Source organism: Epinephelus moara, chromosome 22 (genome assembly GCF_006386435.1).
Source record: "Epinephelus moara isolate mb chromosome 22, YSFRI_EMoa_1.0, whole genome shotgun sequence".
NCBI classification, from domain to species: Eukaryota; Metazoa; Chordata; class Actinopteri; order Perciformes; family Serranidae; genus Epinephelus; species Epinephelus moara.
The window spans coordinates 10,267,278-10,294,849 of NC_065527.1; the positions used below are offsets into that span (position 1 = coordinate 10,267,278).

Below are 27,572 nucleotides of genomic sequence, written 5' to 3' on the forward strand. Positions count from 1 at the left end.
GTAAGCTAACTGGTGGTTATGTGCTGGACTATTTCTTGACATGGCACTTACTGTTTGGTCTGATGTTCTGACAAATAGAGCTAAATGTGTCAGTCATTTAAATCTAAGATACATCAAAATCTATGATTGTCATAATTCTCTTGTTGACCTGATACAATTTCAAGCAGTTACTGCCACTTACTGGTGTAAACAGAGTCCTGCAAAGCCCTGACCAACGTGTGTGTGTGTGTTTGTGTGTGTGTGTGTGTGTGTGTGTGTGTGTGTGTGTGTGTGTGTGTATGTGTGTCTGGAAACATATCACTCCAGCATTTCAGTCTTTTCATTGGCTCCCAGTACAACACAGAATCAACTTCTTAATTATCCTCATAGTCTTTAAAGCACATTTAAAACAAATTTATTTAAATGCATTAGTGTAACACAAGGAATGTGCTGAAATCAAGAAAAAGAAAACAACGTCAAAATGTGTAGAGCGCTCTAGATGCTTGGGGTTGATGTCTTTGTCTTGGCATCCCTGACTTCCTCCATCTGGCCACTTTAGAGAGCCAAGAGAAAAGCCTGTGATTCTCCTTCGTTTGCTCAGGCTGTGTTGTCGTAGTCTCAGTTTCTCAACAGAAGAGCTCCTCCCTGACTGCTCGCTCCTCCAGCAGCTGGGCCAGCTGGCTTTTCTGCTCTGTTTTCAGTCTTATGATGAGGATGTTGAGGCTATATGCTGCTGCAAAGCTCACAGAAAGCTTACGGATGTTCATGATCTTTTTTTACCCATTTTCCACCAACATGGAACGGATTAAGTTCTGGTTTGCACATCTAATTATGGACAGTTGTGAGCATTTCACCAAAAATAAATTGGTACGAAGCCTGAAAAGTTGGTTGTTAGCTGGAACCCAAAAAATTATATTAGGTAGGTAGGTTTGTATTGACCTGAAGTGTAAACCATGACAACATCGCTCATATCCTATAGGCTGAAAAGAGAGGATGGAGAAAGCAACAATGTTAAAGTCAAGTGAGAGGATACTGACATTCAAATGAATAATGCAGGCTGAAAGCAAACTGATGTTCTCTCTGTTTTATTGCTCTGTTTACACACAGAAATAATAATCTGCAGCTTAAACAGCATTCAAATGATGTTAAATGTGTGTGTGTGTAGAGCACTCTACACACAGTTCCTCTGGTGGAAGCCTGACACAACATTGGCCAGTCTGTTAACTTTAGGAGGAGCAGGCATGGTGATGGCACGATTGATATAGCAGCGGCGCCTAAAACACAGTACAACAACACCATCTTAAATTGGGCACCACAAATATAACTGTCATCATATTATTAAGTGTGTCTGATTGCTGAAATGTTGTTGCAACTTTATTGACAGGTGTGCATAAAGAATACTGTACCAGTAACTGCGGTCAGAGAAGTTTTCAGTTACGTAGGCGTAGAACTGGCAGTTAGGATCAGCAGTACAGGTGCTCTGACATATGTCTGCATTGTCCATCAGCTCAAAGCGTATGTAGGAACCTCGGAAATCTACTCCCTCGTGAGCAAGCTTAACCCAGCCTGTCAGCAGAGAGGAACGGTTAGACTTCACCAACAATAGTATTTCAGTATTTCACTGACACTAAACTGAAAGGATAAACAGAAAAACATTCACATGTGCTGAATGATTTCCAGTCTTTGTAATATCAGATCACGTAATAACCAAATCTAATATAAGAATTTGTTTCTTATCTATACATGTTAGAGGAAAATGGCTGAGAATTTGAGAAGTTATCAGCACTCAGTTACAACCCGAGCAAATCAGGCACACAACACTTGCAGGACGCAGGACGTAAGGCACCACCTCTGCGTGAAATAACCATGCTTTAAGGGAGTCCTCAGACAGGCCAGTCGACAAACAACATTTCCAAAAGTGGGCCCCTCTTCCACAATGAATCAAAAAAAAATGGGGATCGCACACCTTCAGAATGCAGAAAAGTTAATTTATTTTGTCATCAATACAGAAAAAAGCTCAACACAGAGCGCTTTTCGGCTGTCCGGCCTTCCTCAGTGTGTGAGTTCATGTTCATTGTGCCTCTGATTACAAGCCTGCAGTGCAGGTGTGTCTAATAACCAATCACTGGCATGCTGTCACTGAGTGCATCAGGTGTGTTTCACCGTTCATTAATCAGGACAGCTGCAGGTAGTTTAAGAAAAGTTCCTTAAATAAATGTACAATTACATCAAAGCCTCCAGGAGTCTGTAACCACTGTAGATATGAATGAATATAATACATACATATAATTGCAAACTAATAATTCATTTCATATTCAAAAAATGAAACACAGTAACAAATGTCAGTCACCAAACTTCTCCTTATTAAGGACACAAAAATGTAAAGACCCATGTAGACCTGCATCAGTGGAATGAGTTTCTCAAACACCAAATATCTAATATCTAATAACTAACTAAATTATCGAGGTTGTAATGATTGCAAATAAATCCATTCAAAATTGTTTGAGTGTGTGATACTGATTATCATGCAACACTTCAAATGTACATTATCATTATGCATAAATATCAACTACAACAATGGCAAAACAGAATAAATGGGCTATGTCTGGAGGATATGATGCTTTTGTGGACTGTTTTACAAGAAAGGAGTCATATTAAAATCCTCCTTCAACCCAGAATGAACCCACCCACCCACTTACTTTAGTTGAGCCAACATTAAAGTAAGGGGAACATATGAAGGATTATTATTATTAGTGATACATACTGTTATCCAGCTGACAGAAGTGTGCCGGGAGCCCAGATGTGACTCCTGCTTTAGCTGTGGTCACCATGTAATCATTGTTGCCCTTCAGGTGACAGTTGAAGTTATTACTGAAAAAAAGTGACAAAAATGAAACCTTGAATAATATACAAAGAACAGATGCAACATAAAACCAATACTCAACCACACCACGACAGTTAAGATACTCTCAGCTAAGTTGCTGGAACAACAAATAGGCTAATATAACTCAGCACTTTCTAATTACCAGTGCAGTGCACAGACATTTTATGGGCAAGTGAAAAAAAGGGCCACCGTTTGTGAAGCACACCCTGCCAGGAGACTTCTGCTGCAATAATAAGGCTCAGTGCGTTCTACTGTCCTCTCCTCACTTTATTATCCATTGCTTTCCTTTGCACTCCTCCTTTCAATTTGTTCTCCTCTTTTCTTTTTTTAATAGTCACGTACTAATAACACTCATAATTATTTCCCTAAATTTGCTTTAAATATTCTTAAAGAACCCCTGAGAGCAGACGTGTGAGACAACTGCAGCTCCTCCTCTGCACTTTTTTACGCACAGAATGTTCCTGCGGCACCGAACCACATATCAGATTTGTTGAAATAAATAATCAGAGCTGCGGTGCGGCAGAAGTTAACATTATTTCAAATTTTGTTTTGGGTTATAAAGACATGTGGAAGTGGGAAAGCAGTTCGGTTTCTGTCTCCGCTCGCACCAGGCAGCTGTTGAAATCAAATCTACCTGGCTGTCCATGAAGGCAGGAGACGTTTATGCTGCTCCGCACGGTGCGTGAATTGTGTGTTAACTATGTTGACTGTGACAATATACGTTAAAGAGAAAGGGGCAGGGCTAGACACAAATGCAGTTATCAGTCATACAACAGGTGTTCAATTAAGAACTGATGCCATGCGCTAAGTTTAAAAAATAAAATGTAAAATTACTAAAAGAATAGAAAAAAAAGTCTCACAAAAGGCTCACTTATCTAGTAAAAGGCCAGAAGGGCAGGTGCTTGAGCACCACCTGAGGTCAATCTGTGCACGTGCCTGCTAATTATTCATTGTCTTATTGCTACATGACAGAGAAAAGTTAAATAAATATTTATTTCACTCTGAGAAAGTTTTGTCACACACACAGTACCTGACAAAAGAGAAGAAGGCGCAGGACGGATGGGCAGAACACAGTGTCTGACAGTGTTCGGGAGAGGCTGCAGGCAGAGTCATGAAGTCACTTCCTGGGATGTCAGTGCTTGGGAAAAGCTTGCCCTGACATGCTGCATTAAACACAGGGAAATACAGTAAGAAAGCATGCACAAAAACCTGTCAAATGTTTGATTAATACCAATACCTGTTTGTGTACCTATGTCAGAGTGTTGAGCCATTTGTAAATTGTGGGAGAATCCAGATATTACACCTGTCTTTTTTTCTACAGTAGGGATCTTTAGTACAGGCCAGCTGAATTTAAGGTGGCACTTGTACCTTAAACAAAACAAGAAATGACATAATTAGAGAACTGACCCTGTGACATGTCTCAACATGTTGGTACCAGCTGAGTAAAATCTTCCTTCTTGTAACATTATGTAATCCAGTTTACCTGATCTTCTCTGGTGTAAAGACACCATTGACATAAGTAAAGAACTGACAGGCAGGGTCCTGTGTGCATTCCCTCTGACACCCCTCATAGTCTGCTGTGAACAAGGTGCGGTAGTCTTCCCCAAAGAAGTCCACGTTCTGGTACACCTTAGACAGACAAGGCTCTGGCAGAGAGACAGACAGAGTAAAGGAGAGTGTGACCATGCATCATCAATTAACTAATGGTTTTCATAAGGGTTGGAATGGTGTTGAGCCTACGTAAGTCTGAGTTGCAGGATTTGAGAGAAAATCCTGAGGTGACACCCAGCAGTGGAGTCCGAACATTGGGCTGTCCACTGGGTGTGGTCTTGAGGTAGCAGTAGAAGTGCCTGCAGAGAGGGGCAGATGTTTGTGTGTGTTTTTGCATCCAGAACCCTCCTGATGTCTGCTAAAAAAAACTTAGAACTACAGTATATCGGAATTAGTCTCTGTCCAGTTTTCAATTTTCCAAGATCAGATTTCTTGGCTTCTGAAAAATGCCACTCTTCAGAAGAAATACGTATTTCTAACGCATTTCTAATTCTGTGTGTACTGTTTGTTTTGTACCTGTTGTCTCTGGTCCAGTCAGCCCTAATAAAGGTGAAGAAGAGACAGGAGGCGTGCTGAGTGCAAAGCAGCTGACAGTGCTCAACATCAGGAGAGTAGACAGATGTTATGTCTGTTCCTGGGAAATCAGTATTCTCCAGAAGCTGTTGATTACAGTCTAAAGAAATGGAAAAAGCAAACACAAACGTTTATATGGAGCACCTAACATCCTGAAGGGTGATATTTTTGTTTTAACTTGTGTGCTCAAGGAATAACTTTTATCTTGTGCACACAAGTTAGCCTATTATCTTTCAAGACATAAAAGGCTAACTATCTAGTACACACAAAATAACTTGTTACTCCAAGATAATAATTTGTTCCCACAAGAAAATTACGTGTCTACACAAAATAGAAAATATCAGGTTTCAGGACTTTAAAGCTCTGTTCATTTACATGTACAAATACACACATATTAAATACATTCTACCACTTATATATGCTGAAATTACAATATGTATTACCTTGACCAAAGGAGAGGCTGCAGATAGACAGCAGACCCACTAAAATCAAATGTGTCTCCATCTTCTCAGTTTTGAAGACAGTAACGATTCTTGAAGCACAGCTACAGTAAAAGAGCTGGTTTCTCAAGCTCCAAATTTTAAGGCAGTCCCATACGAACTACGTTAGGTCTATTGACTCTTTCAGAGTCCATATCAAAATCAATATTGTGATGTTTTATCACGAGGACCTTGGAACAGTGTTCTGTTTACTTTTGCTCTGCTGACCTATTTCTTATACCTCAAATTTAAATGTGATTTTGGTGTTTCATTCCCAGTATGCTGTTGGTTTTATGGTATGTTGAATCCTATCACTGCGTTATATTCTCACCTCTTCAGAACACGCTTTTAGCTTGAGCAGCATGATTAAGCAAAACCTTTACAACTATTATGTTTTGCAGTGAATGGGAATGAATTGTTGCTTTTGGAGGCCTGAAACTATCACCCGATTATGATTTTGATTTGCTTTGTTCCCAGGGTTAAACAGTTTAGTAAGATGCTGATAACAAAAAGCCAGGGATCAAGGCCATAATGGTCGATGTTCGGGGGGTTCTGAATCAGCTCACACACAGAATTGCCGTACATTGTAATACTGAAACGGAGGTAACAATGACAATTTTTTATCTATTATTTTGATTACATTTGCTAATCATTTTTAACTGCCATGTCGTAGGCAGTTGGGCTTAAGGTCAGATGTGAGCTCAATGACTTGGGGGATCACACCCACAGAGTTTAAAGCCTGCAAATCCACACCGGTCCGTTAGAACTGAAGAAGCCTCTTGGATAAGAGGTGAAACGTCTTCAAGAAATTCAATCAAGTCCAGTTGCCTACGACATAGCACTTAAGATTACCATGACCTGGATGACTGAGAACCTTCACCAACAGTTTGCTGATTATTATTTTGGACAGTGGTGCTGGTTCATTGTTGTCATGGCATAGCATTTTTCTTTTAATTTCCTGTGGTTCAAAATCTTGGTGTAAAAACCGATAGTTTACGGTTACACAGACCTCTGACACTGACCTTGAAATTATTAAAGCACACAAAGCTGAAAGTCATTTTTTATTTCTTTTGTTAACAGCACAAAAATAATCATCTGCTGTTTCTGTCACAAATTATGCACGGAAATACAAACCACAGTAACAGCAAATGTATATTTCTTCAAAATGCAGCCAGCTAGAGTAGTACAATGCAGGGAGTAGTATTTATTACACAACAGGAACAGTTCCAGTGTGTCTGCTGATGCGTGTTTGAATCTCAGATGTCTTTCAGTGTGTCTTGTGACTGTGGGCTCTCCAGCCAGGTAGGAGGCCAGGTGGCTTTGATGCTGGGTCTGTCCTTCAGACCGTTATAGTAGGCTGTCAGTTTAGGGTAACGCTCCTCAGATAGCCTATAGAGGAGAGAAAAGTTTGTGTGAACATTTGCATTAAATTTGCCCAGCAGCTATAAGTTATTTCCAGTCATTTCATCCACGTACCCAAAATGGTAGAGATAAGCGATGCTTGGATAAACAGTCACATCAGCCAGTGAAAAGCTCTTCCCTGCCAGGAAAGAGCCCGATGCCTGAGAAGAAGGAGCAAACGAGTTAGGGCTAAAGAACGGACAATGATGATACTTATGATACTTATTTACTACTATCTTTTCGCTGTTATGGATGCTATACATTAGCTAGTTAAAATACATTATAGTTGCATGTGCCTTTAAATAAATAGTTCTACATGTTAGGACATGAACTTATTTTCTTTCTTCCTGAGAGTAAGATGACAAGACTGATACCACTCTTATATCAATGAACTAAGAAGCTTCACTTCACAAAAATGAAGCCAAGATATCCTGCATACGGGCGCCGCCATCTTGTCCTGGTGACATAATTTGGAACCACAGCAATCTCTGCCGATATCACGTTCCCACCCATGCACCTGTCCGACCAATCGCGAGCAACACCATTGATAGTGAGCATACTGATTGGCACACACCATTTTTACATCACATTACTAGTTAAAACCAAACTTTTCAGCATGATAGGAACTACCTCAAATGCCAGAAACAATATTTGGGAAAAATTTGACATGTACTTGGATTTTTTTTTTATTTTGGCCCATGTCCCATCTGCTAACATGTAAGGGGTGGGGTTTATGAACGGACTACTACTTCTACAAATGTGGTTAAAAGTGGAGTAGCTCATTATGTCAGGTTGAAAATATCGATCAGCAGGTGGCTTCACGCTCCCCTGTGCATGTCTTATAGGGATGAACCAATGTTTTGTGTTACCCACAGACAGAGCTAAGCTAGCTGTTTCCCCATGCTAAGCTAAGCTATACCATACAGACATCATACGTATCACATCAATCTTCTTATCAAACTCTCAGAAAGAAAGCAAATGCTTTGGAAAAAAAATGCTGCCACAGCTAAAATCTTACAGAACATCCAACATGTAACTGCAGCGTTAGTTCCTGAGCATTGTGTCACTTCCTTCCTCTGCAGCTCTGTGTCTTTTGTCGTGTGTGTTAAAGGAGATTTCATGTTTACCTTCTGCAGGTATCCCTCCCACAGCTTGATCTCAGTAGTCAGAGCCTCTTTGTTTCTCTTTATGGCCGAGTCGTGTCTCTCTCCCTCCGGGACCTTCCAGGTGTAGTAGATAACATCGCCTGCAAAATGTTACCACAGGCATTCAGTCGTGATGGTGGCACTCAGAGGAATGCAGGATATCAGCAAACGTTATCCGCTCATCATACAACATCCACTACTACACTGTGCTTAGACTAATTGGTTTTACTTCCCTAGGCGTTGAGGGTGGGGTCAGTAAGGACATTATGTAACAACAGTTTCAATGTGAAGAGAGAAAAAGTGGCTACAACAAAGTTTGAGGCAGCCTACTTAGAAACTGTTCACTTTGGGAACTGTATTTCTGATTTTGGTGCCTCTCTTGTTTTTGCAACCCTCGCCAAAAACAACCCCGTCTCATGACTTGAGCTTTGCATGCAAGCTGGTCTGAGCATGTGACCCTCTGTGGGATTAACTTTTGACCTCTCGACATCTAGCTGTTTTAAGGGGTGCACCACATAGAATTAATGCATGGTGCAGTAGCTTAATAATATGAATGCACAGCTCATTAGTGCACTGTGTGTGTTTTGAGCAACTCAGGTCCTCTGAGGAGACTGAATGAAGACATGAAGTCTCAGAGGTTTCAAGGTGGCAGCTCTGTGTATGATGTTGCCAAGAGCACTGTATTTCAAAGTCCCATAAGGCGAATGTCTAAATGACAACAACATCAGCCAAGTCATCAAGTTATTAGTGAGACGCTGAACCTAGTGATGCCTTAATAACTTCATCTAAGTGGCTCAAAGATGATGACTATTATTTCTTAGTAAAATACTTTTCATGTCAGGGTTAACATACCCATTTTCTGGTTTAGGGTGAGACCCTCAAACATGCGCTGGTACATCTGGGCTTGCTCAGCTGGGCAGTCAGGGATCAGCTTGTTTCCCTGGGACTTGAACTGGCTCTGTTGTTGGAGACATGAAAAGACGGCTATTATGAACAGCTGCATGGCGCTCCGGTTTCTTTTCCTTTGAGGTGTAGGGTGACTGTTTGTCTTTGAGGCATTGTTGAACACACAGCACAATGAGTCCTCCTACTTATTAACTCCTTGATGGAATATAGCTGCATGCATTTTTAACTAGGAGGCCTGAGTTTGCACTTTGGCCAAGTTCTTACCTCTAGGTACATGCAGGCAGCGTAGGACTCATTCAGGACATAGTCTTTGTGCTTGAATGAAGGAAGCTTTAAGAAAGACAGATTGGACAGAAAACTTTATGTAACTTTTTTATTTTTCTAATAAAATGAATATAAATGTGTGCATATCAGGAAAAAAAAGCAGACTGACACTATCAGAGGAATATGTCTAAGTAATGTCTGAAGTGATCTTACCTGTCCCCTGGGATTCATGTCTGTGACTTGCTTGGACTTGTGCTCCATTTTCTCAAAGGAAAGCAGTTTCTGGTTGTAGCCCTGCAGGTTCTTCTCCTCCAGAGCGATCATAACCCTCCAGCAGGGAGGAGAGCCGGAGCCCCACAGCAGAGTCATGTCCTTGGCCATGGTTTCAGAGTGAGCTGCTACACCTGACTGTAGTTCAAGCTGTGAGAGATGGAGGACGTGGAGAGAGTGAAGCAGTAGTGTGGCAGATGTCTGTTTTATAACATGCTCCAGCCCTTTGCATCCGGATTGGTGGACTTAAGTTCCAACCCATTTTTGTGTTATCACCAAAGATTTGTGACTCAAGACAGTTGAGATAGTTCACACCCTATCCAAGCATGTTACCCCCACCTTCTGTTAAAGGGATAGTTCAGATTTTTTTTGAAGTGGGCTTTCATAGGGTGCTTATCCATAGACAGTATGTTACATGCAGTAGATGTCAGTTGGCACGCCCCCAGTTTGGAGAAGCAGGAAGGAAGCTGACAAGGGAGCTCAGGCGTAAACTGCTGTGGAGGTGTCTGCAACAAAATGTATTTTAGCCACTGAAAAATATCAGTTTAAGTGTATGCTAGATTTAGGATATTTTCACCACTTTACCTTGCTGTCAGACGGTGATTCCCAACTGGAAAATGAAGCTGTTATATCACTCTCTTCAAAGTCAGACTCCATTGAGAAAAACAGTGATTTAACACAGGAGCTGCTGGTCCACCACTGCCTGGAACAGTTATTTTGTTTGTGTTACTGTGTGACTTTGGCATTTAAAAGGTTAATTTGGATTCAACAAAATCACATAATAGCACAAACTAACTAACTGACTGAAGCAGCTGTGGACCAGCAGCTCCCTTGTGCAGCGAACTTAAATTACTGTTTTTGTCACTGGAGTCTGGTGGCGTTGACGACAGCATGGAGGTGGAAATGGAGCTGTTTACGGCTTCTTTGTTAGAACGTGCTAATGCATATTATCTAAATATAGCGTACACCTAAACAGATTTTTTAGGTGGCTAAAATACGTTTTGCTGCCGACACCCATCCACACCTGTACAATGCTTTGCTTACGTGTCGGACTCCTGTTTGTTTCTCCAACCTGGGGGCGTGCCAACCAACATATACTGTATGTTTCAGACTGACTATAGATAAATACCTCATGCAAACCCACATCAAAAAATCCAAACTGCTCCTCTAAGTCAAGGCGACATGAAATTCTGCATTATGCCTCTAGTTGCTTATATTCACTGGCATTAGCAAAGTCACATATGTTGAGGAGAGACTTCTCTTGCTTTGAATAAATACTCTTTGATCCCAGCCACGCAGATCATGATAGTAGGGTAAAAAAGGAAAAAAGACAGGCAAGAATCCAACACTGAAATAAGAGGACATTTTGTGCAGTGACAGTAATAACTCAATAAGACAAATAAATAATAATAACACTTATACACTGGAATTATAATCAACAATCACCCTATTCACTCAAGTTATGACTCTATTAGTTTTCCATAGCAGTCCAACGTATATTACTTGGATGATATGCATCAGAGGAAATTCAAGTGGAAGTGTCATCCTGGTGTATTGATTTTATCTTAAACTACTTCTGCGGTGATTTACTTTACTATTTCCTGATGCACGTCTACAACATCCTGAAATTTGATTGTTGCAGAGTCACAGTGACTCAGCACTTTACCTCTGCACACAGAGAGAGCCAGCCCTGGCACAGTCATTAAAACTAAACAATAGAGTCTCTACCAAATGTAATAGATACCACCTGTTTAATTTATCCCTACATTTGAGCCTCACATTTCACAAGTGAGCCCCACTATTCATTGTTCATATATATTTTGCAGTTTCTTTGTGCCCTTTTTAACTGAATCAGTCTTTGCACTTCAGCAGTTGCGCTCTCAGTTGCCCATGTCAGCACTGTCATGTATCCTCCTGAGACAGTCTGCAGTCACTTTCTCTGCTATTTTGTTCTGCACTTGCAGTCACAATACAACTTGTTGCATGAAAGACAGCTAGAGAAATCACATGAAGATCATGTGGTGCTGCTGAGGGCGGTTCCGGTGCTTCATTCAGCTGCTGACCAGTATTATTTTAATCTTTCCTGAGAAGTTTGACCAAAGGATTGCATCACAATCTTAACGACGACACATTCAGTGCATTTAGTCTTAAAAATAGTGGTTTGTGACTTTGAGTGGCCCGATGACATTCCACGTCTTATCGTTTCATCTTCATTATAAAACTCTTCCTTGAGTTTGTCAGCTTCATTTTGCTCGATCAGCATGACATAGACAGGTTCTGCTGACAAAGCCTAAGTAGAAGGACAATAAGCAATGGTTTTTACAATACAGCTAGTTTTTCTGCAATATTTGGTCATGTTGGCCGATACAGGTTCTACTCTACATGCTTGACTTGGAACATTTTCACATTTAATATGCTGGTTTGACTCCTGTTTACACAGGTGCCCATGAAATTGGACTGCTCCTAGTGGACCATTCTGTTTTTTTAAATAAAGGCTGAATGAATGAACATGGTGCACAAAATTCAGGTTGTAAGGCAAGGAAGAAGTTATCTGATATGTAAACATCATGGGTAAATTACTGAATGGGCTCACCGGTCACAGGCCAAGGGGCGCAAAGTGTCAAGGACCTCCCTGGGCTTTACCTGCAAAATGTCACCTAAATTAACACATACTGACCAGGAAGAGACTCAAAATTACCACAAAGAGACACAAAATGACTATTAAGTGACACAAAACTACCATAAAGACATACAATTACCTTGATAACACAGAAAATGACCACAAAGAGCCATAAAACCACAAAAAGATGCATAACAACTGCAAAGAGATGCAAAACCTCCACAAAGTCTGTGTGTCTTGCTCTTATGTAGAAGAGGTGGTGTGGCCCTTTGCATATCTGTGCCCAGGGGCCCTCTGTCTCATAATCCACGAGCATATTTCAATCCCTTGACAGTTATCAGGCCCATATTTTACAGGTCTCATGTTTCCAAAGTAACATCATCCTTGTAGGCTGATTGCATGTGACCATCAGCGTTTAGCATTATTTCAATGTCATGAGGTGGCTGCAGACTTTTCAAGCACACTCCAGTTTGGTTTCCAGAGACTGATCTTGTGATGGCAAATAAGAAGACGCTATTTGATCAGATAAATAGTTTACAATAAACAGTATACTCTTTGAGTCTTCATTGTGTGTAAATGTTATGCCACTGAGAAACATTCAGTGCATTACTTATGTTTCACAGGCAGCACACAATGTTGGTTGGATCGGGCGGCCCCGTGATATTTTATCTCTTCCACAGAAAGTAGTAAATGCCTCTGTAATCATCAGCTGATGGTGCTAAACAGGAGAAGCCCCAAGCCGACACTGCAAGAAAATGTTGGCATTGTACATTTCTGTAAAAACACAAATAAGTTACATTTGCACATTTCATACATATCATATCAGCATTTCTAAAGTGACATGGTATATATGAACTGACTGGAGAGGGATAGTGGATGGCGTGTAATCTAGGCAAGACGCCTGCTACTGTTTGAGACAACAAAAGCCGTTGTGATGTAGCAAGTCATTGTTTCCAGTGTTTTTTTAGGCACCAAATGTGGGTGTTTTGTAGGGACCCATTGCTGCGTTTCCTGCCAGGATAGTGGCATGAAAAGCAGTTTGTTTTTACTGAGACATTGCTGCGTTTCCTGCTGGGATTGTGCCCTCAAAACCAGGTATTTTTAAGCTAACACATGATATTTTCCTAATTATAATCAAATGTTTTTTGTTTCTAAATGTAACCACATGTTAACCTGTGGTGCAGTGGAGGGTATATGCAGGTATACCAGGTATACTCAACCACCTATCAGCCAAAAAGCCTTTGGAATATATAGGGGGTATACTTAACTTCATCCTAGGTAACTTTCCCATCTACCTAGTTGTCGACCCACCTCATCAACTACCACTACACCACTGATGTTGCAGCCTAAAGCTTCATGGTACCCGCTACATAATAATGTGCAAATGTGTCTGCAGGGACATACAATGCCAACATTTTTCTGGTGCCTGGACCAGGCCAAGATGAGTGATAGGATGTTACTTAACACTGCCATTGTTTCTCTACTCAGCACCGTGAAGGTGGCTGTACACCAGGTAGGGCGTGCAGGATCTGAAGCCAAGATTGTAAGCTTGCAAAAGCCTCTACATAATACATGCACTTAAGAATTAAAGTAACATATACCAACATACACTGCAGTACAGCTGGGGTTGTTTAAAAGAAGCGCAGCACTCCACATTAAACGTAAAACCATTTGTACTTTATGTAATACCTCTATCACATTTATGCAAACTCACGATAACGCAGGGCTTCTCGCTCACCTTTGTGCAGGGCAAACAGGTTTTGGCCACTGGATCGTATCACCACAGACACCGCCTACCTTTGAATTGATATGTGAGATTGAAAACCTGTTGTATATGTGACCTGGATATTAAGGGTTATAAAGTTTATGTAATGCTGTGCTCAGCAACAGTAAAGTCATAACTTTAATAAAAACTCTCAGACTTTGTTCACGTCTCTGGCAGTGACATGGTTTTATTTGCAATGCTACAGTACAATTGTAGAGGCAGTACACTGGTGTAGGATGCAGTTAGTGTGTAAAGCCTACAAGACACATTGGCTGTAGCGGTGGTTACTTAGAACAAGAGAGAGGTTGGAAGCTATTAAACGAAAACAACTGACGTCATAGGAAAGCCCAAACAAACTGCTGTTATAGTGATAGTGAGTATAGTGATTAGTCAACAACATTGATGTTAGACACATGCCATGTACAGTGGTGGAAAAAAGTTTTCGGACACCCCATGCATTTGTGAAATATTGCATTACAGTCACAGCCAAAATACTAAATAAATCCTAAAAAAGCCATTAAAAACTTAAAATTGATTGGTTCCATAAAAACACATAAGAAATTTTGAGTATTGGGTCATTTTGGTACCAGTGATGAAGGTCGTTCTTTTTATTAAAAGACACAATTTTTGTTGCCAAGCTTCGTGTCTACATAAAGCCAGCACATTTTAAAGTTCTTCAGACACAAAAATGGCTAAAACAAGGAACCTAACGCAGGAAACACGCCTGAAGATAACGATTCTCAGCCAGGAAGGGTACAGCTGCCGCCAGATAGCCAGGAAGTGCAGATGCAGTCCTTCAGCAGTTGGATACACTCTGCAGAAATACAGACGAACCAACAGCTTGGAAGACAAACCAAGATGTGGGCATCCAAGGGTTTCTTCAGCAAGAAATGGCCGCATCCTGATCCGCATGTGCAGGCAAAACCGCCGAATGACATCACAGGAGCTTCAGCAGCAGTGGTCAAACCAAACTGGTGTCCAGTATTCCACCCGCACTGTACGTGGCCGACTTTTAGATCATGGCTTAAGGTCCTACAAGGCTATCAAGAAGCCCCTGATCAATGAGAGACAGAGGTTAGCCCGGCGTCGTTGGGCCCAGGCACACAAGAACTGGACAGCCAGGAATTGGAAGAAGATTTTGTGGTCAGATGAGTCCAGTTTCCAGCTTTATCTTCCTCCTACTAATGTGAGGGTACGCAGAAGGCCAGGCGAAGCATTATCTCCAGCATGTACAGTACCTACTGTCAAGCATGGTGGAGGCAGTATCATGGTTTGGGGATGCATGAGTGCTGCTGGTGTTGGTCATCTCACTGTCTGTGATGGCACATTGAACTCTACCAAGTATTGTACCATTCTCGAAACCCACATGCTCCCTTCTGCGCGTGCACTGTTCCGTCGAGGTAAAAACTGGATGTTTCAACAAGATAATGCCCCTTGCCACACATCCAAGGCCAGTAGAACTTGGCTGCAGGAGCACAGTATCCAGGTCTTAGAGTGGCCAGCTCAATCCCCAGACATGAGCCCCATTGAAAATCTGTGGTGGATTATCAAAAGGTCTGTTTCAAAGCATAAACCAAAGAATTTAGAAGAATTAAAAGCAGTAATTCAAGAAGAATGGGACAAGATTACCCCTCAACAGTGTGAAAGGCTCGTGGGGAACATGCCAGCCAGGATTAGAGCTCTACTACGTGCCAATGGCAGGACTACTAAATATTAATTTGATGATGTGATGGTTTATTTATTTTTTGTTCAGTTTTGAACACATTCTCTGTTATTTGTTGACTTTGATACCGACAATGTTGAGAACTGACATATTGAAACTGTCAAGAATTTAGTTTTGTTAGTTTTTCTTGTAAACAATAAACAAAAAAATATAATTTGTATTTGTTTGTATCTGTCTAATGCAGCCACACCTTTTGAAACACAAAAAAGATTTTTCCACAAATATTTCATGATAATATTTGAGATTGTGTAAAATTTTAAAGGTGTCCGAAAACTTTTTTCCACCACTGTATCTTGGCAACAAAATCTGCTATGTCAACAATATCACAATGTGACATTTGCCTGTTACCCTGCAACCTATCCTGTGTTTATTAACGGATTTTTGTCACAGATTTGGCAGAAACATCGCTGAAAAACCTAAAAATAAAAGCTAGTTTTACAAATTAAAAAATAAGATGCACATTTTTGCCCTTGTAAGACTGATATATTGAGAGCACACTAGTAATCAACACTTACTTTCCTTTTTATAATCAGAAAAGTTAACAAGCTGTATCATATTTGACAAACTGTGAGCTGAAAACTATATTAAACAAAAGCAAAACCCTTTTTATGGAAACCAAAACACAAGCAGATGTGACTGTAACGTGCGTGTGGTTCTCAGATATCTTTGAGTGTGTCTTGACCCTTGGGGTTCTCCAGCCAGTGAGGAGGCCAGCTGGCTTTGATGCTGGGCCGCTCCTTCAGCAGAGCGTAATACTCTCCCAGTTTTGGGTAATGCTCAGCAGACAACCTACAGACAAAGCAGGAGACATCTGAACTGCAGCGTCAAGAACTACACATCACTTATTTGGTTCGTGTGACTTTTTTCCCCCCGCTTACCCAAATCTGAAAAGAGTAGCGACAATAGGAAAAACGATCACGTCAGCCAAAGAAAAGGACGGTCCTGCCAGGTGAGAGTTTGAGCCCAGCTTGGAAAAAAGAAATGAAAAATAAAGCATGTTTAAACACATCTATACAGGTTGTTTTTGTTTGTGTGTGTGTGTGTGTGTGTGTACACTATAAACTACCTTCTGCAGGTAGCCCTCCCAGAGCTTGAGCTCAGTGGCCAGAGCTTCCCCGTTTCTCTTTCTAGCTGAGTCATGCCTCTCCTCCTCAGGGACAAACCAGTCATAGTAGATAACTGCGTCTAGAAACACACACACCCACACATTCAAGGGTTAGTGGCTTCACAGGGTGTATGATCCTATTTCCTTGGTGTATCAAGTATTGCTGAAAGTGTAGCATGATCAAACATCAATAATTTATTGTTTAAAAAACTGCATTGTGTTACAAAAGCAGGTCACGTACAGTGCTGGGGAGTGAGCAGTGACATGTAATTAAATTACAAGACAAATGTAATTGTGATCAATTACTTAGAAAAATAATTCATTATTAAATTAGAGTTACTAATCAAAATGGTGGTGATTATAAAGGGGGTTACATATGAATGTATTTTTTTTTCAGTAAAAAGTTTCTATGTAGAAAAAAGAAAGGTTTTTTTTTTTTTTTTTGCTGTGCAGGAATGCCGTCTTTCTGCTCAGCCTATTTCCTGAAAATGCTCAGCTTCATTGCCAAGTTTAAAACATTTGTTAGAAAAGTAATCAGTAATCAAATGTAATAATTGACGAAGAAGTTAAAATGGTAACTTTACTCTTTACATTTTTAACAGGGTAACTAGTAATCTGTAACCTAAAACTTTTAAAAAATAACCCTTCCAAACTGGTCACATCTCAAACAGCTAGGTGTAAACATCACTCAGACAGGAGTTAAAAGCACATTTGATGAGGACTATTTTTAGCTGCGGATGAACACACACTTGTTGCAGTGAGTATTTTCAGCACCAGGACAGTGAACGTGACTCTAAATTACATATGTGCCAATGTTCATGTGCACACTCCGATAAACGTACACTAACATGTCGTTTATCATGTCAAATTGTGGAAAAGTGGAACGGGTGTCGCTTGTGCCAGAAGTTTTCCACTGGTGGCGCACTTGTTCAACCACGCGAACACATCCTCCCTCTTTCATTCCTTCAAACACCTTCTTGAAAAGGTGAGTGATGTGATATTTGCACATATTCAAAGCCCTCTTGACATCCAAGTCTTTCATTTTGTTTAAAAACAGGTGTGTTTCTCTTTGTCTTTCTTTATGGCCATGCATCTCTGCACCAGCACTGCAATCTGTAGATGAGTGTGTGTAGTTGTGTGCAATGCATCCATGACGACACACAGAGCTAAGTGTAAACAGACAAGAGGCTGTGTGAAACATAGTCACTGAAACATGTCACCCAGTGTTACTGGTTTTGGTCTTTTAATGGGATGGGACAGCTGGAGAAACAAAGAATATCACAAATCTTCCCCTTTAAATTTTGCTATAACTTTTTTCTTTGCAGTGCTTTAAAATAGATGTTCATTTATCTGTCTTACTGAGTTTTTCGTAGAACGTGAGACCCTCGAACATGCGTTGGTACATCAGTGCTTGCTCTGCCTGGTTGTCTGGGATCAGCTTGTTTCCCTGAGACTTAAACTGACTCTGCCATGAGGACAGAAAAGGCACAAACATGTCAACATGTCACACTAATAATGTGGAATTTGGTGTTTTAGTATCTGTTAAATTACTTCCTGAATGGAGACTTGTTGGTTGATGGACAGGCTCACTCACCTCCAGGTAAAAACAGGCTGCGTAGGATTCATTCACGATGATGTCCCCGTGTTTGAAAGAGGGAAGCTTAAAAATAAAACAGGTTTTGATGAAGGGTTAACTGCTGATAGCCTTATCACCATACAGCCTCCTCTTTCCAAATGGCACTGGGAGCCAAATAAAACAACCTGCTGAGATGTATCACACAGGTTGGGAAACAAAAAGCTGGTACACTAACCCTGCAACGTATTTAAAAAACATGTTGGATAGATAACTACTAAAAATTAAAAGTATTAATGAATACATGTTTACAGGAAATTAATGGTAGCAAACTTGGGCTGTGTGGTAGAATCTTTAAGCCAAACTCCATTCAAAATCCAGTCAATTAAACCTTATTTTGTTTTCTGGTGAAATACATCCCACAAAAACCAAGAATAAAGACGTTTAAATGACACCTAAAGGCTTATGATAACTTCGGCATGCTGATAGTTCACCTGCAGTATAAACCTGTCACTCAGCATTGCTTTGTTTTAGCGCCCTCAGCTGTGCGTTTGTGCGCAAGGCATATGAGGGCGTAATACATATTCATCAAGCTGGGAAAAAAAGTGCTGCTTGGTGAATTTATTATAAGCCGAATTATAAAGGACATCCAACTGGATCATTTGCAGCCTTCTGCAATGTTTCAGCATGTATAGATTTTTGCCGGCAAGCTGGAAAACATTCAGTATATAAGGTTTTGAATGGAGTTTGGCGCCGCCTTAAAGAATACCTAACGGTAAGACTGCTATTAATACAAGCTGTTGCTATGCTCGTATTATTTGGGGGAGGGGAATGTTAAGGGAAGTTTAAAGTCTAGCTACTCCATAGCATACCTGTCCCCTGGCATTTATATCTAACACTTCTTGGGACTTGTGCTCCATTTTCTCAAAGGAGAGCAGTTTCTGGTTGTAGCCCTGCAGGTTCTTCTCCTCCAGAGCGATCATGACCCTCCAGCAGGGAGGAGAGCCGGAGCCCCACAGCAGAGTCATGTTCTCGGCCATGGTTTCAGATTTGACAAGTGGAAGGCTCTTCGCCTGTCACTGTCAGCTACTGAGGATACGAGTGCACAAAAGAAAGGGGATTTATTGTAACTCTTTCCACAGTTCTTAAGGAGCTCTAGCTGTAATAGAAGCGCATACAGCCACCTACTGGTTAGGAGGAGGTATTACAGCTAAACAAAAACTTAAATCATCAGTCATCATTTTAGTGCATTGTCAGTATGTACCAAACTGTGCAATATGTATATTTCTTACATAAAATAATGTGAATTCAGCTACTCAGTCTGTCTTTTTATTATATTTTGCTTCTTTTTTTTTTACTGTTTACTTATTATATTGCTTTGTGTTTTTACTCATGTATCTTTTTCTGCACTGTCCCCTCGGCTGCTGTAATGATTCAAATATCCCCACCGTGGGACTAAAAAAAAATTCAGCGTCTTTATTTTAAATGTAAAATATTACATTCACAAATGCAAATGGACTAAAATGATAATGACACAACACAACTGAAAATGGAAATCGAGACATATCAGACAATATATTGAAACATTACATAAACTCAAGAAAAGTAAAGCAATGAAAACAATTTAAATTTGTAAAGTCTTAAATGTTTTTCTTTAAAAATTGTATAACTATATTTGTTTAAGTTATTTGTATGGATTAAACATGATACAGCAATTTAAAGAAAGGCTTATCTTATCTTATCTTAAATGTACAATAAAATGGTAAAGGCACTATTTTGTGTGTTTCAGAGATCCTTGAGGATGTCATAACCATGTGGGCCGTCCAGCCAGTGTGGGGGCCAGCTGGCTTTAATGCTGGGTCTATCCTTCAACAGGCTGTAATATTTGCCCAGCTTGGGGTAACGTTCAACAGACAGCCTAAAGAAAAGAAACAAAGCTGTGATGTCATCAAAAATCAAGGCACTCTTGCATCATTCGTCCATACCGAACTTGGCCACCTACCCAAAACGAAACGCATATGCAATATTTGGAAAGACGATGACATCAGCCAGAGAGAAGGGCCCTGCCAGGTATGAGCCTGCAGCCACCTTGATGCAGAAATCAAATGAAAGAAAGCTGTCAGTATGGTGTGTGCACATCTATCTCAATGTGTGTGTGTGAGCTGTTCATACGCTACCATCTGCAGGTAACCCTCCCAGAGTTGAAGCTCAGCAGCCAGAGCTTCCCTGTTTCTCTTCACAGCAGAATCATGTCTCTCCTCTTCAGGGACAAACCATTCATAGTAGATGACTGAGTCTAAGACACAATATGAATATAGTGTGTGATGGTATTCACATAGCCTTGGTATTCCTGTGAGGGTTGTGTGTAACTTACTGAGTTTATCAGTGAGGAGGAGACCCTCCATCATGCGTTGGTACATCAGTGCTTGTTCTGCCGGATTGTCGGGGATCAGCTTGTTGCCTTGAGACTTGAACTGATTCTATCAAAGAAATAGAAAGATACTGTCAGTCAGTATAATATTCCACATATTCCATATATAGTTTTTACACTTTACCTCCAGGTATAAACATGCAGCAGTGGACTCATTGAGTATGTTGTCTCCATGTCTGAAGGCAGGCAGCTGGCAGAAAGAGGTTACAGAATATTAGCACAAGGAGGCAGGCTTTAAAGTTTGTATTGTGCAGTGCAGTTTGTGCCACAGGTAACATTACATACAGAGCATGGTCAGTAAACCTGTTTGATGACAAAATACTTTAATAAAAAATACCATTTGCATATCGATTACTCACCCTAGTTACACTGAATTTGTGAGATAAACTTCTCACGTGTCCACGGTGAACGAAGAATCCAAAAACAGAGAAAATTCTTGATGTATAGAAGTGAAGGGGTCTGACTAACAACAGCAAAACTACATTAACTTCATCTGTCTAAAAACTCTCACACAGCTTGTTCAGCATAATCTACGTCTCATTAATCCAGTCTTATACCCACTACTTCCCAATCACATGTATTTTCCATAGATGTAAAAGAATTAGATAGATACTGGATGACAAGATTTTTAAATCACTTTTCTTGGCTCAAGGAAAGTGTTACAAATATATAACCTACATTTTATTTCCAATTCATTATAGAAAGAGTCGTAATTCACCTTGTTTGCATTTCGAGGTGTCCAGTCAACAGTTTTACAAACGTCCCTTCTATGATGGTTGTCTGTGGGGGAAATGCTTTTTGGGCCACACAGGAATTTTTTGCGGCAATACCACAAGTGGCCACTTGGGAAAATTGGCAGTAAGGCTGAGCAGCATTCCTGGGGCCATGGTATTTTTGCTAAAATATCACTAGCATGACCGGTCTAATGGACCGTGCCTGGGCAAAAATTAAAGGCAGCATTGGAGGTGGGGCCCTGTTCATTCCTATGAGAGTTGCTCAGTGGCGAATGAATCCAAAAAAGCTTGATTTCCACCATATGAAATAACTCAAATCTTCCACACTGGAATGGATAAAATCTGATAAACAAGTAATTTTTCAGGGATTGTGATGCTCCAAAAATGTATCCACTGATTTACAGATGTGTCGTCATTATGTAAATCTATGGGAAAAAGTATTTTTGGGCCCAATGTCATAACGTGATGGACACGGAAGTTGTAATTCCACAGTTTGGCCACAACAAAAATTGGCGTCAAAGCCCTGCACACTGCCTGGGGGCCATTTTTGAACTCTGAATTTAGACAAACATGCTTGCCCAGGTGCGTTACTCATCTGTGCGTGAGACTTTCTATGTGGAAGTGTTTTAAAGGTCTAGTGTGTAGGATTCGGTGGCGTCAAGCGGTGAGGTTGCAGTCTGCAAACTGACACTTCTCCCGTGTGCCAAGTGTAGGAGCACCTTCGAGCTCATTCAAAGGTAACCAAAACACAAGGCTTCTTATTCAAGTGAGTAAATATTCCATTTCTGCCAATCTGTCCCCCTAAATCCTGCACACTTGACCTTTAAATAGCAAGGTTTTGGCTAAAATGCATGTGTTTAAGTACTGAGAATAAGTAAATGAGACTTGGATTATACTGCACAAGTTGTGTACGAGTTTGCAAGCTGGTGTTTTGATACGTGGTGTTTTGGATTCTTGGTTCACTGTGGAGGTATGAGAAAAACTTCTTTGCCAATTCAGTGTAACATATGGTGAGGAAATGATACACACATGATTTAGTGGGTGAAGATTTCTTCTAAATATTGCTGCACTGTTTATTAGTGTCAGTGTGTGATTCCTTTGTGATCACTCTGCACATGCTACAGCACACCCACCTGCCCTCTTGGGTTGATATGCAAGACTTCCTTGGATTTGTGCTCTCCTTCCTCAAAAGACAGCAGCTTGTGTTTGTAGCCCTGCAGCTTCTTCTCCTCCAGAGTGATCATAACTCTCCAGCAGGGAGGGGATCCAGCCCCCCACAGCAGAGTCATTGACTTGGCCATGGCAGGAGACCGTAGAGACAAGACGCCGATTCAGTGAGACAAAAACAAATTGCACAAGTAAAGTGAGCGGCAGTTGTGCACTTTATGGCGTCTCATTGATCCAAAGGTTGCACAGTAGGAGCACACCCACATGCTCTAGTGTGTTTTCGAGAAGTGAAAGCAGTGAAGAAGAATGACATGCACCTTCTTTTTTTCACTCAATGGTTTTTGTTTTTTATTGCAGAGTGTGTATACACAGCATTTCAAGTGAAAGTGTATGTAACCATGGTTTCAGCTCACCACATCATATTTATGCAGCGATATTTCCCTGTTTTTGTTGCACTGTGAGAGGAGCAGATGGTTCAGCTGAGACTTACATTACCCACAATCCTTTTCAAGTACAATGTGAGCACAGAGTTCAAAGTAAATGCCCAAATATTGCTCCCCTCTCTCAGCCCCGAGCAAACACGTGTATCAGCTATGACCACATCTGTCATTTCTTTTTATCTTTTATTACAATTCACAGAATAGCCTCTTTTTACCCTTTTCTCTCGGACTATAATACAAGTTTCTACAGAAATTACAAAAATAATACATCACATGAACCGCACTAAACATGCACACTGTAGTACGAGAGTACTTTGTACCTGGCAGCTGACAAGGGCATTTACACATTTTATGCAGAATTATCTGCATGTCCTTCAAAATAGATTATTAAAATTTAAAAAATGTCTTTATCTTTTTGTCTTTTTACACTTTACAAACAGTTCCTCTGAGATAAATACTTCCTTTTGTCTGTACTTTGAATCAGTCGTTCATTTCATCATTAGAAACTATCAATGTTGAGTAAGGTGCAACATGTCCGAGCTTTGCAAATAAATATTTTGCCAAAATAAAAAAAGTTAATTCTCATCAACAGTCACACTCGACATAACTGCACCTGTGAACGTGACATTTGTGAGTTATCTGAGAAGTAGGCGGTGACTGAAACAAGATGGAGATGGCGAAAAGGTACAATACTGTCCCTTTTAAATGAAAGGCACACGTCAGATTGAAAACCTTTCACGTTCCTACGAAGCACAGCTACACTCGTCACTTGTCAAACGGGCAGCTGCAGAAGCAAACATTTGCCTTCTCACAAAGGATCCTTCTTAGTGAGCCTCTTTGTTTGTGGTGATCTCTTGGCGATTATTTAAAACTGGATAAGAGAACAAATCAACTTTTACGACTTAAATTCACAGCTTAAATAAATGAAAAATGGTGAAGTCACAGCTGCAAAAACTCAAGCAAAAATCATCCCTTTGGACTGATGCCACATTTCAAATGCATGTTTAGATAAAAAAGTATCACTTTAGTGTAGAGGCAGTTCACTGAATTTAAATTTTCTTTTTCTTGTTGAATACATCAGTCCTCATTTGACGCATTCTCTTTCTTCACTTCCAATTTTCTTTGTGCGGCATTAACAATAAACACTATCATGGCTGCAGCTTCATCACTCAGACACATCAGGCAAAATTAGCAGCTGGCAAAAATCCTAAAGGGGTTTGTGACTGGATACAACTCTGAAAAGTGTGGTGAAGGCAGATGGCTGACGGAGATGTCGCTTTGATGATTGTAGTTGTGTTTCCACGGCGATGATCACATTTGTGCATCTGGAGAATCGGTTAGTCCTAAAGCTAGAGCTTCCTCTGGAGTCAGACCGTTCTTCAGAGTCCGCCTCACTGTGAGGAGAGGAGAGGAGAGGAGAATTCATATTCATATACATGTCAGAATTAGTTTGTGGTATGGAGAAGTTAAGCATTCAGGTCGTACATGACTTGCGGTTGGCCCTGGACCTCCTCCTCTCTCTGGGCTGGGCTCTGGTTCCTGGGCCCTGAGTGGCGGACCTCACTATACGCTCCATGATCTCGTCTGCGGCGTCATCTCCACAGATCGAAGCGTCCTCCACGGGTGGAGTCCATGCCTGCACAGTGCGACCTGAACAAATCAAGCAAAGGTATGAACAACTTGTCAACTTGTCAAGTGCCCTGACTCTTGTTTTACTGTTGAATTCTCTGTGTGACCCTGTGAGGAACGTCCGGTTTCCCTCACCTCCCCTTCCAGGCCGGGATCTTGTCCTTGTCCGAAGCCCCGGGACTGCACTGACCTCCTTGTCACCGCCACTGAGGCTGGTTCTCAGCACGGCTTTCATGTGCTCGTGCTCTGCAGCATCCTCAGCGTGGCCCAAACCCTGAGGCTGCTCCACCTCCTGGCTGCCACTAGGGGCGCTGCTGCTGCTGCCAGAGCCATACCGAGCACACTGATGGAGAGAGATAGAATGAAAGAGAGTAAGAATTCAGCAGCTTGTATTTAAGTACTTTGGGCTTCGACTCAAACATGCTGAAGCATCAAGAAAAACATCCAACCTGTAAAGATTACAATGCTTACTGATCCAATCAGATGTTAAAATCAATGAAAAGGAGACTTTAATGAAAAGTGGTCCAGTCAGGATTAGTGGTTTCATGCACACACGCACACACACACACACACACACACACACACACACACACACACACAGAGACACATGCAGGCAGCCCGTACACTTGTTGATACCTCACTCTCCTCTTCATCATCAGACTACAGGGGAAACAAAGAGTGAAAGTCAAAGAGTTGAAGAGAAAAACAGCCATAGATTTGGAAAGAGAGCAAGAAAAAGGAGTTGAAAGTCTGAGCATGTCTGTGTGAGGGATTCTGTCTGTGTGTGATGCTCACAGGCGCGTTGACGTCTATAATCATCTTTCCTCGGGTCTTGTTGCGTTCACGGTGGTCTGCTCGTTTCTGTTTCTGTTGCAGCACGCGGTCTCGGGTGGTTCGGTACTCCAGCGCAAACTCACTCATGATTTTACTGAACCTGTGGACGCTGATCTCTCTCACACTGTAAGCCGGATGACCGAGGAACAACAGGAATGAGTGGAACCTGGGAGAAGGAGGAGGAGGAAAGGAGAGGAGGAGTGATGTCCAGATACATGTGTAGAGAAAATATGTTCTGTTAGATAGATGAAGAGAGATTGTTGTGAGGGGAACTACCTGTTGATGATCCTGCGGTGAACAATCTTGAGGATGATAATCCTCTCGGCGCAGTCTTTGAGAAAGTCAGACATCTTCTGCTTCAGCTGGGGCTTCATCTCATGCTTGGCGATCACCTTCAGGTGGTCCCATGATGCTTTGCAGCGCCGCTCCATCTGACACAGGTTCTCCTGCAGCTGGTCGAAATCCACCTGACAGGAGAGATGTTGATACAAGGGCTTTGTAGAAGGAAGGTACTTTGAGGGAATACTCAAATACCCCTGTAACTGTATTGCTTCCCTCTTATAAAGTGGTCGATATCATTCTGCTAGGCTGTAAAACATCATATAGGAATCAAAAGGAGTCACCTAATCTGTCATCGGTGACGTAGTGTAAGTGCATGATTTATCCACTTTAAATTCATTCAACTTGAAGTATAAAGAAGTAAAGGTACCCCGGGCACAGCTCCCTTCTGGGTGCACGCTGGTGCAGGATAAACCACATCAACCAAAAAATAAATCAAATGTTTTAGTGTAGGGATGCAAAATAGCATAATACCATAGACTGTATAAAAATAATAAAAGTAGCAACCGTGATGTCACCCATTGGTTTGTGCTCTTCCATTTTAAAGCCTTGAGTTTGTCATTTTGGAGACTGCCTTCTTGGATTTTTGAATTTGCTAAGGTGACCCTTTGCAGACAGTCACTTAAAGTGGCCACGCCCTTAATTATGCATAAATGTAAGCCTTCATCAAATTTAGAACGGTGACTTATATGAAAATGAATCCCAGCTGTTGTGAATGGAAAAATATGCTATAGAGATCAAAATAGTTTTCTTGTACCAGGCTGTAAACATGTTTATGGAGGAACTGCAGATTTTGGCACTTCCATGTTGGCTTTATGTTTTAACCCCAGAGGTTGCTGCTTCATCTTTAAAAGTTTTCCATTAGTGCGAGTGAAGCATACCTTTGCAGATCGCGTGATGGCTCCAATCTCGGAGTAGAGGTCGGTGCTCTGAGGGAAGTTCTCCACCACCACAGAGCAGGCGTGATGCAGCAGCGACTGCTTATGAACCGTGTCCTTCACCTCTGGAACCTTCTCCAAATATGTCAGCTCGAAGCCTTTCGCCTGGACATACAATCGAAGAAATAATGATTGAGCTGAGGGTTTGTCTAATGAGGTACATGTGTTCTCACCAGATTATAGTGGCTACCTGTATGTGATGTAATTTTTAATCTGCAAATTACAGGCTTAGAAAATACACACTACAATTACTACAAACTACTACAAACAAGAGACGTTTGTCATTATGTCCTAGTGTGATGAGCCTCTAATGGTCATGACTCACATTGGTGCCATTGAGAAAGTTTCCCATAGAGAGTAGTGTGGAGAGGATGTAGCGGAGAGTTTTGTTCTTCTCCAGCTGTTCCATACCCTCCTTCAGATCCTGCAAAGGCTCTGCAACTTCCTGAGATGAAGGAAACACACACACACACCCACATCATTAGTTGAGTCAATTAAGACTACAAAAACATGTGTTTCCTTAATGTATGGTTATAAAAGTGGTCAACAGGTGCACCGTGTCTTTCACCACATGACATCTGTGTTTGTTTGAGGTCAGGACCGGTTGTTCGAAGGTCGCTGTCTCGGTCAGTCTTTGCTATCAAACGTGCTTCTGATTACATGAAGCATTTGTTTTTGTGCTGCAGGTCTCTCCTGTGTGCATGTGTTTGTGTGCCTGCACGGTATGTTGCCCTCCATTAAGCCTCCCACTACCAAACCGTCCCACAGAGTCGATTCGGGAACGGCGCTCTGCTGAACGTGCAGTCAGGAATCGTGCCTTTC

The 27,572-nt window shown here is 41.2% G+C and overlaps 5 protein-coding genes across 9 annotated transcripts in view; all 5 read right to left on the reverse strand.

The window, feature by feature from the left end:
• Window positions 1-1,048: 1,048 nt before the first annotated feature.
• LOC126383663 (coagulation factor XI-like) lies at window positions 1,049-5,589 on the reverse strand. Its single transcript, XM_050034250.1, has 9 exons — window positions 5,431-5,589; window positions 4,931-5,087; window positions 4,604-4,713; window positions 4,347-4,509; window positions 4,113-4,231; window positions 3,894-4,026; window positions 2,744-2,850; window positions 1,386-1,545; window positions 1,049-1,253 (listed from the first exon to the last, which is right to left on the reverse strand). Exons 1-9 carry the CDS (start codon window positions 5,489-5,491, stop codon window positions 1,151-1,153), a joined length of 1,113 nt encoding a protein of 370 aa, XP_049890207.1. The 5' UTR covers window positions 5,492-5,589; the 3' UTR covers window positions 1,049-1,150.
• A 925-nt stretch (window positions 5,590-6,514) lies between these two features.
• LOC126384076 (glutathione S-transferase A) lies at window positions 6,515-9,641 on the reverse strand. The gene is made up of 6 exons (XM_050034950.1): window positions 9,396-9,641; window positions 9,183-9,248; window positions 8,865-8,970; window positions 7,995-8,113; window positions 6,943-7,028; window positions 6,515-6,855 (listed from the first exon to the last, which is right to left on the reverse strand). Exons 1-6 carry the CDS (start codon window positions 9,561-9,563, stop codon window positions 6,723-6,725), a joined length of 678 nt encoding a protein of 225 aa, XP_049890907.1. The 5' UTR covers window positions 9,564-9,641; the 3' UTR covers window positions 6,515-6,722.
• A 4,353-nt stretch (window positions 9,642-13,994) lies between these two features.
• LOC126384001 (glutathione S-transferase A-like) lies at window positions 13,995-19,376 on the reverse strand. Its single transcript, XM_050034799.1, has 6 exons — window positions 19,111-19,376; window positions 18,260-18,325; window positions 18,025-18,130; window positions 16,627-16,745; window positions 16,439-16,527; window positions 13,995-16,349 (listed from the first exon to the last, which is right to left on the reverse strand). Exons 1-6 carry the CDS (start codon window positions 19,276-19,278, stop codon window positions 16,217-16,219), a joined length of 681 nt encoding a protein of 226 aa, XP_049890756.1. The 5' UTR covers window positions 19,279-19,376; the 3' UTR covers window positions 13,995-16,216.
• A 617-nt stretch (window positions 19,377-19,993) lies between these two features.
• On the reverse strand, window positions 19,994-22,753 carry LOC126384081 (glutathione S-transferase A-like). The gene is made up of 6 exons (XM_050034962.1): window positions 22,537-22,753; window positions 20,794-20,859; window positions 20,613-20,718; window positions 20,416-20,534; window positions 20,241-20,326; window positions 19,994-20,156 (listed from the first exon to the last, which is right to left on the reverse strand). The coding sequence occupies exons 1-6, from the start codon at window positions 22,702-22,704 to the stop codon at window positions 20,024-20,026; spliced, it is 678 nt and encodes a 225-aa protein (XP_049890919.1). The 5' UTR covers window positions 22,705-22,753; the 3' UTR covers window positions 19,994-20,023.
• Window positions 22,754-22,905: 152 nt separating this feature from the next.
• fhod3a (formin homology 2 domain containing 3a) overlaps window positions 22,906-27,572 on the reverse strand; it is a 68,792-nt gene continuing 64,125 nt past the window's right edge. For 2 of the 5 annotated variants that reach the window (XM_050034960.1, XM_050034957.1), the window contains 8 exons: window positions 27,076-27,195; window positions 26,694-26,855; window positions 25,750-25,940; window positions 25,435-25,639; window positions 25,276-25,299; window positions 24,775-24,982; window positions 24,496-24,660; window positions 22,906-24,404 (listed from right to left, as the gene is read on the reverse strand). In XM_050034960.1, the coding sequence (XP_049890917.1) occupies window positions 24,322-24,404; window positions 24,496-24,660; window positions 24,775-24,982; window positions 25,276-25,299; window positions 25,435-25,639; window positions 25,750-25,940; window positions 26,694-26,855; window positions 27,076-27,195 (1,158 nt within the window). In that variant the 3' untranslated portion in view covers window positions 22,906-24,321. Of the gene's footprint in view, window positions 24,405-24,495; window positions 24,661-24,774; window positions 24,983-25,263; window positions 25,300-25,434; window positions 25,640-25,749; window positions 25,941-26,693; window positions 26,856-27,075; window positions 27,196-27,572 lie in introns of all 5 variants that reach the window. The other 3 variants (XM_050034959.1, XM_050034955.1, XM_050034958.1) reach the window with 2 other exon arrangements.

What these genes read in the sequence shown, in the direction of transcription:
- LOC126384081 (XM_050034962.1), bottom strand. Translation starts at nt 22,704, where the DNA reads ATGGCCAAGTCAATGACTCTGCTGTGGGGGGCTGGATCCCCTCCCTGC. An exon ending in CTGCATGTTTATACCTGGAG is followed by an intron (nt 20,719 to 20,793) that starts GTAAAGTGTAAA and finishes TTTCTTTGATAG; the next exon opens with AATCAGTTCAAGTCTCAAGG. An exon ending in CCTCCTCACTGATAAACTCA is followed by an intron (nt 20,535 to 20,612) that starts GTAAGTTACACA and finishes ATTGTGTCTTAG; the next exon opens with ACTCAGTCATCTACTATGAA.
- LOC126384076 (XM_050034950.1), bottom strand. Translation starts at nt 9,563, where the DNA reads ATGGCCAAGGACATGACTCTGCTGTGGGGCTCCGGCTCTCCTCCCTGC. An exon ending in GGGAGGGATACCTGCAGAAG is followed by an intron (nt 7,029 to 7,994) that starts GTAAACATGAAA and finishes CCTTCTTCTCAG; the next exon opens with GCATCGGGCTCTTTCCTGGC. An exon ending in GCTTATCTCTACCATTTTGG is followed by an intron (nt 6,856 to 6,942) that starts GTACGTGGATGA and finishes TCTCCTCTATAG; the next exon opens with GCTATCTGAGGAGCGTTACC.
- LOC126383663 (XM_050034250.1), bottom strand. Translation starts at nt 5,491, where the DNA reads ATGGAGACACATTTGATTTTAGTGGGTCTGCTGTCTATCTGCAGCCTC. An exon ending in GACTGGACCAGAGACAACAG is followed by an intron (nt 4,714 to 4,930) that starts GTACAAAACAAA and finishes CCCTCTCTGCAG; the next exon opens with GCACTTCTACTGCTACCTCA. An exon ending in TTTACACCAGAGAAGATCAG is followed by an intron (nt 4,232 to 4,346) that starts GTAAACTGGATT and finishes GTTTTGTTTAAG; the next exon opens with GTACAAGTGCCACCTTAAAT.
- LOC126384001 (XM_050034799.1), bottom strand. Translation starts at nt 19,278, where the DNA reads ATGGCCGAGAACATGACTCTGCTGTGGGGCTCCGGCTCTCCTCCCTGC. An exon ending in CAGCCTGTTTTTACCTGGAG is followed by an intron (nt 18,131 to 18,259) that starts GTGAGTGAGCCT and finishes TCCTCATGGCAG; the next exon opens with AGTCAGTTTAAGTCTCAGGG. An exon ending in CACGTTCTACGAAAAACTCA is followed by an intron (nt 16,746 to 18,024) that starts GTAAGACAGATA and finishes GTGTGTTTCTAG; the next exon opens with ACGCAGTTATCTACTATGAC.